The 10,410-nt window shown below is 45.6% G+C and overlaps 1 protein-coding gene across 3 annotated transcripts; it reads left to right on the forward strand.

Annotated features, from left to right (window-relative positions):
* The first annotated feature begins 115 nt into the window (after positions 1–115).
* Positions 116–4,028, forward strand: MAL (mal, T-cell differentiation protein). 3 transcript variants are annotated; one of them, XM_010182327.1, is made up of 4 exons: positions 116–202; positions 3,223–3,390; positions 3,572–3,706; positions 3,954–4,028. In XM_010182327.1, exons 1-4 carry the CDS (start codon positions 116–118, stop codon positions 4,026–4,028), a joined length of 465 nt encoding a protein of 154 aa, XP_010180629.1. The 3 variants fall into 3 exon arrangements, with proteins under 3 accessions (XP_010180629.1, XP_010180630.1, XP_010180631.1); XM_010182328.1 differs by lacking the exon at positions 3,572–3,706; XM_010182329.1 differs by lacking the exons at positions 3,223–3,390; positions 3,572–3,706.
* Positions 4,029–10,410: the final 6,382 nt, after the last annotated feature.

Consider the following 10,410-nt stretch of genomic DNA (forward strand, 5'->3'; position numbering starts at 1 on the left):
GGAAGTAGAAAGACCAGGAAGAAGGAGAGAGAAGGGGGAAGAGAGAGGAGGGAAGGAGACTGTATTTGGCAGCTACAGTCACAGTGGTCAACAGTCATTGTGAGAGAGGCTTGCAATGTCCTCTGCAACTTCCAGCTCCTCTTTGCCCAGTGGCCTGGCCGTCCTGACAACTTTCCCAGATGTGCTCTTCATTCCTGAATTTGTGAGTACTGGCTTTTCCCTGGGGGAGGGCAGATGTTGCCTGTGGGGCATCCAACACACTTCATGCTGTAGGTGTCTGAGGGGTGAGGCTTGACACAAAGCATATGATTCAGGAGCCACAAGGGTCTGGGGACAGCTCCTGGTGCTTAGCTCACCCTCAAAGAAAACCACAAGCCCTGAGCTGGGGCTCTGAAATTCTCCTTCAGTCTGCAGGGGATTTTTGTGGTGAGCACCTGAACGCCTTTTGTAATTTCCTGCCTAACAAAGTTGAAGGGGTTGCAGGTGGGTTTAAACTAGGTTGCCAAATTGAGCCAGGTAATTATTTGGAAGATGATTTTAGCAGCTACTACAGTGCTTGCTTAAAACAGGGGGTAAAAGCTAGCTGAGGTAATCATTTGTAGCAGCAGCAAAGAGCCTAGGCTGCCGAAGCTGTACGGCTCCGCTGCAGCGTCCCCGAGCTGGAGGTACCAAGTGCTAGACCTGGGTGTGTGGGCAACAGTGGGAGAGCAAAGGGTGAGCAAACACCTTGTAACTTCTTCATGTGTTGTCATTTCACTGAGTGAGAGAAAGTCATAATTTTAATGGACTTAGCACAAGTGATTAAAAGCAGTTGCTGTGAGCACTGACTAAAAGATGGAAAGTTTCAGCTAGAACCTTTTTCTCCGTGTCCTCTGCCCCAACTCATGAAATGTGTGCTTCTCACAACAGTTTGAGAGGCTTTTTCCAAAGCCTGAGCACCGTCATCCAGCATTGAGGGGTTTGGCTGAGTGTTGTAGGATGGCATTCGGTTTATTTAATGCTAAAAACTTCAACTTTGCCATCTGGAACCAAATCCTTTCCTGTCACCCAACTCAGTCCGCACTCCTGGGATTTACAGCATTTACTTCGCTCTCTAAATGATAGCAGTCTAGCAAAGAGGAATTGGGTTCAAGTAGGTATTACTGATATGTAGAGAAAGGCTTAGCTTCAGCTCCTCCAGATATGCTCTGTGGATTTGGTCTCTGTGCCCAGGCCCTGAGAGTAAGGTCCAGGTTTCCTGCAGCTGCATGAAGGAAGGTGTAAAGTTCCTGTGGCAGTTTTGGCTGGGCAGACCCTTATCAGCCACCCCTGCCACTGGGCTGTGTTAGTTCTGGTGCCGAGTGTCCTTTTGGCCTCAGCATGCTTATGGTACCGGCTGTGCCTTGAACTGTTTGCTTGTAATTCCTGTCTCTAGGGGATTTGGCAAGGTGTCTTGCTTAATGAGACAAAAATAAGCACCCTATCTTTTGGTTTGGGTAAGATCTGGAAATGTGCATCCTAAAGGCTCAGGAATCACTAGGAGAGAGGAATGCTGCACAACCAGATTTCTCCATCTGTGGAGGTGCAGGACTCTAGGTTGTGTAGCTGTATTACCTCTGCTGTGTACAAAGGAGGCAGCTGCCTTGAATCACAGCATTCAGAAGGCTAAAGAGTTTTTTTTAATCCTTGGTGGAATCTGAGGTTGCCTACAGTCGGTTAATATGGTAACTACAGAAAAAAAAGGCATTTCAAATGATAAGACAGTTGCAAAAATGCCATAAGATCAGGACTGCAGCTCAGATTATTGCTACGTCTGGATGTGCTGAGTAAGTACTACCATTTTTATTCTGTTAGGTTTAGTTTAATTCTTGTAATTATTTTATATGAAGAGCTTTCTGCATATGTGGATAGCCAGGCCTATGTGGCAAAGGTGAAACAAGCAGAAAAATACCTGTTTCCTTTGTAAAAGGTTATTTAAAAGATAACTTTTTCTTAGACTGATGTGGGTTGTTATTGAAAGATTGTTGACCCTTTCCTCATTTTATGAGTCTTCTGAAGAGCAGCACCATAAAACCAAAGTCAGTAATCAAACCATGTCAAACATACCTGAGTGAGAAATCACATCCTGCAGAAAGGAGAGGGAGTGGTAACAAATAAGAAGTGATACTTTTTCCACTAACCTCATATCTCTTGTGTTGTGTTTTAATAGAGAAACTGTAAGGTTTTCTCCAGAATCTTTAGTTGCAAGACACTCATTGTCACCACATGAGTTATTATGTAAGGGATTAGTGCTCAAGTGTCAGTCTTTGGTTGTTACAAGAGGCATCAAAACAGCAGCAGGTTGGTAGATGATTTTCACCCAGGTATTTGCAAGATCTCAACCACATAACTGATTTAAAGTATCAATGAACTTCTCTAAAAACATGAGGTGACAGAAATGATCTGACATTTACTGCATATCGTAAATCAGACACCACTTGCAGCTCAAATGCTCTGCAGCATTGGATATCATGCTCTCATTCTCTTGTGTAGGAATCTGCTGGTGGAGAAAGGATGGAGTCTAGATATAGCTGTCCCTGTGTTCCCCACCAGAAAACCCATAGCAAACTCCCAAGGCTGGCTGAGAAGGATGGAGTCCCACCTGCTACCTGACCTTGCACAGCTTTGGTGCAGCCAATGAAGAATGGCCTAAATAGCTGGAACAGCAATACAAGCACCCCTTTCCCAGGAGGAGCTGGGATCCTCAGCCAAGTTTGCCCTGTCTCAGAGAGTAAAACTGGCCATACTACCTCTCTTCAGGCTGTTCTCTCTCCTTTCAGGGCTACATTTGCACATGGCCTTGATGAGGCCACATGTCTGTGGTGGTTGTGCAGGTGAGCTGCATTTGACACTACTCCTTTCAGGCATCTGGGGCTAAGCAAATGGGCCCTTCTGAAATAAGCTTCCTTGTTCGTTGAAACCAGCCTTCAAAAATGTCTGAACCAGACTCCTGAGCACACTGATGTGGGAAAGGCATGAATGGCAGTGACACCAGGAAGCAGGGCTACAGCAAGGGGTTGTTTTTGGTTTGTTTTTTTTTGTCAAGATCAGAGGCGGATGCTCCCAGCTAAATGCCCAGTTTCAAGTGGAGGCTGGGAAGAACTTAAAGGTATCACTGGACTATTGCCATGTGCAGTGCTAATGCCAGAAGCATGCATGCCCAATTTATCACATGCTTGCTCTCTCTTCCACTTCCACTTGCAGGTCTTTGGGGGCCTTGTCTGGATCCTGGTGGCATCCTCAAGGGTCCCAGAAGCCATGCTGCAAGGCTGGGTGATGTTCGTCTCTGTGTTCTGCTTCGTCATGTCCACCAGCCTCCTGTGTCTCTACATCTGTGGGGTGCATGGGGGCAGCAGCTCCTGGGTCACCTTGGTAAGTGGATGTGACAAACCTCAGGGCCTTTCCCCTCCCAGTTATCACTAATGGACATTTGTTTCCCTTGCTGCTACTGTAAGCCAAACTGCAGGCTGGGGCTTGTTTGTGTGGGTTTCTTTCCCCCCCCTTTGCAGTGTGCTCCCTCCTTGGAAATGACTGTGTGATCCTGGTTTCTTAGGACGCTATCTGCCAGGGAACAGCAGCTCTGTTCTATCTCAGTGCTGCTGTGTTGGAAGCCGTCTACACCTATGGCATCGGCTTGATTGTCAGCCCTCTGATAATGACCATCTACCAGGAGAACATTGCTGCTGTGGTGAGTGCCTGGCAAGTAGAGAAAGGAAGGCGAGGAGGTGACAGTGGAGTTGCCTTAAGCACAAATCTTTACTTGCACCAACCATTCAGGGAGGGAGGAGAGAAACTGTCCCAGTCCTAGCACACATGAATGTCTCCAAACATGCAAGAGTCAATAGAAATATAATGCATGACGAGGTGTTTGCTCAGTGCAGGAACTCACGGCATGTAATAAAAAGTTAACTGGCTGATGTGTTTTTCCATTGTAGGTATTTGCATTCTTAGCTACCCTGATGTACGTGATTCATGAAGTGTTCTCACTCCTGAGATGGAAATCATCTTAAGAGCCTTCCCTCACAAGTGTGTCTTTTGGTCATCCCATGAACATGAAAGGGTTTTGTTTTGTAATGTATATACTATAAACAAGCAGCTTTTTGTGTGGGACCATGGCAATAAAGAGCCTGCCAGAGAAAGCTATATCCTGATACTATCTGTTTCCCTTCAGTCTCTTCTGAGTTTGATGCTGGTAACTGGAGACAAATGGAAAAGCCTCCAGCTTTAAAAAAAAAGTAATGTAGTTGGGTTCAAAGTCCTAAAACCTCCTTGAACCACACCTTTATGCCTCCAGGGTTTTTACTGCTATCAGGAAGCCTGAACAACCAGCAGTAAGGAGCATGAGTATGAAACCAGCTCATTTTAATTGTTGCCCATCCATGTAAGCCTGTTTCCCTCCCTAAACCTGCTGTACCTAACAAACATTTTCATACAGTTTCTGGAAATGCCATCTCTGACTTTTGATGAGAGACAAGGACAATATTTAACTTGCTGCAGGGGCAATATGACTTGTTACAACCGCTGAAGGGTGCAATTATGGAATTATGGGGAACAACCTTAACGCCAAGAATTACCAGTGTCATTATTCCCCCCACAAAATACAACTTACAATGTGCACAGTAGACCATAACAGAATTATGTGGATGATTGGAATAACATCTTGAATAAGCAGGGCCAATCAACTTGTCATTGGTGCATGGCTGCTCTTGCATACACCAGCACGATGTTGCTTATAAAGAAGGGTTTGCTGTGATTTTGTAAATAGACATAAGACATTGCTGCTATTTTCCCTTTGCTGCACACAGGTACAGAGCCCTTTACAGCCTCAGGAGCACTGCACTTTAGCAGGGAGAAGGCACAGACTTGGGCATGAATGAAGGGGCTTTTCTGTCAAGGGGAGTCTGTGGGGCCTTGCAGCCAGGGGCAGGGGCCTGATGATGTTCATCTGAGTGCCGAAATTATTCCACTGTTAACTTGAGTGAGTGTGCTGGTTTTGGCTGGAGTAGAGTTTTCTTCATAGTAGTTAGTGTGGGGCTGTGTTTTGGATTTGTGCTGGAAATGCAGAGATGCTTTTGTTATTGCTGAGCAGTGCTTACAGAGAGTCCAGGCCTCTTCTGCTTCACACACCACCTCACCTGTGAGTTGTCTGGGGGCACACGAGAAGCTGGGAGGGAATGCAGCTGGGATAGCTGACCAAAAGATATTCCAGATCCCATCACATCATGCTCAGCAATAAAAGCTGGGGAAAGAAGGAGAAAGAGGGGATGTTCACAGTTATGTCATTTGTCTTCCCAAATAAATATTACAGGTGATGGAACCTGCTTTCCTGGAGATGGCTGAACACCTGCCTGCCAATGTGAAGTAGTGAATGAGTTCCTTGTTTTGCTTTGCTTGTGTGCAGCTTTTGCTTTACCTATTAAACTGTCTTTATCTCAACTCACTATTTTTTTCACTTTTATCCTGATTCTCTTCCCCCATCCCGCTGAGGGGAGAAGTGAGTGGCTGGGTGGCACTTAGATGCGAGAAGGAGTTAAACCACAACAGCGAGTTAATTTAAATGAGGTTTAGACCCAAGAATGGGTGTTTTCACATATTAAAGGTACCTAACAGTGGTACCAAATTAGCCCTTCCAGCCTGTGGGGCAAAAAATGCTTCTATTCTGAGCCTCGAGTTCCTGGATAGTAACAAGAACTGGAGAATGGAAGGGAAATAAAAGTTGACTCAGACAAACCTCTGTTGCTTCAGACCCAGGGAAGATTTTTGAGCTGTGATTGTGGTTTGGGTTGAAGCTTTTTAATTGCAATGCAAGGAAAATATTTGTGTTTGTTTTTTTCTTGTTCTTTCCTTGCTGAAAACCAGTCTGACCTGTTTTGCTTGTGTTAGTGTGTCAAAAGCAAGCCGATTGCAACAGGTGGAAAAAAAAAAACCCTTTTCAGAGCAGGGAGGGAACTCAAAGCCACTTTAGACAATGGCACTCAGTTCTAAAAGTTTAACAGGAATTTGTCGAAACTGGTTTCAGCATCACATCACCATGGGGTGTGTGCATGGGGTGGGAGCTGGTGCCCAGAATTGCTCTGATTCCATGTACGCCCCTTAATTTAGCATTAAAACATAAAGACACCTTCCTGTTTGGGTCTGTTTAAAAAGACAGACCTTTGCAGTCATACCCTGGGCCCTGGGATGTGATGTCTCTGTCCACCTTCTGCACCCAGGTGTGCCCAGCACCTCTGCTCCAAGCAGTGCTGTCTGTCCTGTCATGTCTGTATGTCTATGCCTTGTGGCCATCACGTTTGCAGTCTATGTCTTGGCAGGGCTTCCATTTCTCCTCTCCAGTTCTCTCTGCCTTGATTTGCCCTTTGCTTCTCCCTTCCCTGCCTCGCACCAGTTTACACCAGTCTGCACTAGTTCACCTGCTTGACCCTTTCCTTCTGGCTGCACCTAGTATGCTGAGATACATTCTCCCTCAGCTTTAGCGTAACTTTGCTGTAAACCAGCACTGGAAAAAATCAGCTGGGTGCTGCTGGCATGGGAGTGCTCGTCAGCACCAGTGCAGCTGGCAAGTGGGCTGAAACAAGGTTGTGGACATGGCATTTGGGAGGGAGGCCCTGCAGCCTCAAGTCTTTGCCTGGAGAGGGATGGGCAGAGAGAAGCGTCACCACAGGGTTTAGAGCATCCAAATGAACCGAAACAAAGCAGTGCTGCAACTTTGAAACATTCCCCGTATGATCCTAACTTCAATCCCATGCAACTGAACACCTTGCAGGTGAACGAGTGTCCCTGTGTGGCATGGGGCTGCTGGGCCCCAGCATAGGAAAGAAGAAAAAAAGATAAAAAGAAAAAAGCACCCTGAGGTCTCAGTTGCCCATTGTGTCCAGCCTTCCTATTATCTCAATACAGCCATGACGTCTCCAGATTCCCCCAGACTGGCACCTCGTCTTCAACAGCATCCTCCTCATGCCTCTTAGTTCAATCTCTCCATCCCCAGGATTCCCTTGCAGATGTAGCTAGATGGAGCACCTCATTTAAAAAGCCACGTATCAGCCCTTTTTTTCAGAGTGCTTACAAGTCCTATTCACACAGTTAAAAACAGTGGGGCTATTGCATCCCCACACCCACAACTTGTACTGTAACTGGAGTTTCCACCTCTGCTATTCTCTTCAAGCGTCCTCAGCAGGTTTTCCTTCAGGTGGTCAGCAGTTACCTACTCTAGAGAGCAATTAGACTTTAGCTAAAAGAAACTGTCCACTTGAAGGTAGGCGAAACGTCAGCTCCTGTGATAAAAACAAGATTACAGACATATCATTAACTATGCCCAGATTATAATCTTAATTGCTCTTGTTTAATTAAATAAACCACAATGTTAGCTGTTCCCCAACTATATGTGTATTGGATACCTTGCCTCCAGTGGTGTAAGGAGTTAGAAGCACTTCCATCTTCTTCTGAATTGCAGTACTTGCTTTGTTTGAAGGCAAAGAAACTTGATAAAAATGTATGGCCAGCTCAATGGAAAATGCAGGAGTTTCTGATTCTCATTTTAGTCAGCTTTGTCTGTGAGGGACGAGCAAACTGTATGCTGGGTAAAACATCTATACAAGCATCTACAATATGAAAAATCTTGTGAAAATGGGAAACCCACAAAAGATCACTTCTATGAAGGGATCAAAGCTCCATGTGGGTCTGTGGCAGCGTTGGATTCATGGCTGGATCGGTCTGCCTTTCTCCTTTCCTGACCCACCTCTGATCTTTGCACCAAGACCACAGCCCCCTCCTGCTCTTTATGATCTCCCTTATGCTGGCAGAATCAAGCACTGAAACCCCATTTGCTTTGAGGGCTGGAAAAACCTTATTACTGATTCATGGAAGTGTTTAAACATGAATTATTGAACTGTGGGTAGGACAAGAGCCCTGAACCTTCTTCAGAAAGCAGAGGCAAGGCAGAGGAGTCCTCAACACCCGCATTGGAGCAGATACAGTGTAAGTAGAGTGCAGACCTTGGGGAAAGAAGGAGATTTGTGGTTACTGCATTATTTTAAGTTCTGAAAAGGCAAATGACATTCACCCTACCACTTCCGTACCTTGCAGTTCCTCATTTCCACTATCACACAAGGTGGACCTGCAATCCACACAATCCTTGTGCGGATTCTCTTGGAGGCATCAGCTATAAATCAGACACTTCCCTGTCCTTTGGCTGATGGAGAAAAGTCCCACTGAGAACAATGCGTTGTTTTACCCTGTATTAGCAGTGACAACAGAAATTACCGAGTGACCAAGAAAGGTTCAATGGAGATGAGTCTTGTTTGCAGACTCACAAAAGACAGACTAGGACCCTTGTGCCAAGTGATGGCCTATGCACCTCATGAGCTGGGAAAACACGGTGTGAGATCCAAGTTTGGGTTGCACAAGGAAAACATTCAGGCCCAGGACAGCTGGGGAGAGGTGGACTTTACAATCTGCTCTGCATTGGTTGCTGCTAGCTAAGGACCTGTCCATACAGCTTGTCTTTCTGCAGCCCTTCCCAAGGTCAAACAAGGGCCTGCCCAATTCTGCCATCTCATCCCGCTACACGGATGGAGCATTGTCCAAGACCTTGATGTCACCCACGTCCTCAATTTTGGTGCGGCAGAGGCCTTGTATGACCTCCTGTAGCACCATCGCTATTCTTGGGCTAGAATATGGGGGGCTTCTCCATATGTAACGGGCAAGGAAAGGCAAGAACAGAGTGCAAGGATCAGCAGGACATCTCCAAGTGTGCATGCAATCACCTGCTACTGACATGCACCTTATTGCCGATTCTAAGAAGAGAGAAAATACTGGCATGATCCACCTGCTCACTGCAACGCAGGGAAGCAAATGACAAACAGCTGATCCAGCTGGTCACTTTAGGCTCACTCTATGACCCAAGCTGAGGCTGTTCTGGGTCAGTGGCAAAGCCAGCTCTCTCCAGCTCACTGTTTCTGCAAGGACAGAGGCAAACTGAAGGTTATATAAAAGCAGCAAGATTTGATTTCTTTAGCCCAGGTTTATTAATTCTTGGTTTTGCTTAACAGTAAGATGCAAGCTAAATGTAAGCACGCATTCTCGACCAGCAGTTTGACATGCTGCTTACAAGAAAGTTTGCAAACTGAACACTTTGCAATCCTATTGCAGGTGAATTTAGACTGAGCTGGCAAACAGGAGTAAAAGCTTTCAGCCAACTGCTCAGCAGGCGTGGCCTCTGAATTAGAATTTTCATTACCAAAGTAACTCAAATTCACTATGCCTGTTTGCATATACATGACTGCTGTCTTTAGAAACCAGCACTGAAATCAATGCAAATCATTGCTCCTAAATGTCTTTAACATAAAAACTTAAAATGTAAATTCCAAGGCTGGTCTTGAAGTATTTCTAAAGTATTTTCTCCTGTACTAACAAAACAGGTGGTATAAGCATCTTTTGGCATACAGTGAAATGCTATGGAAAGCACTCACAGACTGGGAGGCACAGAACTTAACTCCTGACTTGTTTTATAGCCTGGATTGCTCTAACACTGCGATAAAACATTGCTTGGGTTCGGTTCTACTATTTCTTTTGCCATGCCCAAGACAAAAACAAGGAGTTGCCAGGTAGAGCACTGTGTCATATCATATGGATGCAGAGTCTGTTTACCTTCTGGTGGGACTTGTGTGATGGATCCACTCCAACCAGCAAGCTAATCTAGCATCCAGCATGTACCTCAGTTGGAGATCTGCTGCATGAAATGGGTTTCTCTCTGCTCAGAGGCTAGGGTGTATCATGGACTTACTCTTTCTCCTTTAATCCTTCAACAGCTGTAGCACTTTCTGGGTTCTGGGTAGGGTCGAAGACTACTGTGCTCAGTATCAGATTGAGAGAAAATGAAGTTAGGCCTTATCCCAGCACATGTGCAGAGGAGAGTACCGTAAGAAAGGCTGGATTGCAGGTTTTGGACTGGCCTTCCAATGCCAGTCAAAATATTGCAGTATCCCATAGGAGACTGTGGGGTGGCTGTCCTCAGCTTCATTTGGGGAACTCCCTCCTCTCTTCATACAAGACTAGTGTTTGCACAGTGATCACCTTGCCCCTCTTCCCCTCCCACCAGAAGACACTCAACTTTACTTCCTGATTTCACAGTTCCCCCACCATAATGAGTGAGCCCAGGGAGTGAGATGGAGAGTGCACACATTAATTCCCCCTACTGCTGCTTGCTTCAAGATCTCCCAGACATTGGCATTTTGTAAAAAAGACTCAAACTCACAGTGAACTCATTCTGAGGATCCTTTATTGCTTTCACAATTTTATCTTTCCAGTAGTTTCCCAAAAGCTCGTGAAAGAAACATGAGATCTGTTGATTAAACATCACCTTCAGGAATCAAGTAAACGTATGCTTGAAGACAA

The sequence above is a fragment of the Mesitornis unicolor genome, unplaced genomic scaffold, assembly GCF_000695765.1.
Source record: "Mesitornis unicolor isolate BGI_N332 unplaced genomic scaffold, ASM69576v1 scaffold12264, whole genome shotgun sequence".
Lineage (NCBI taxonomy): Eukaryota > Metazoa > Chordata > Aves > Mesitornithiformes > Mesitornithidae > Mesitornis > Mesitornis unicolor.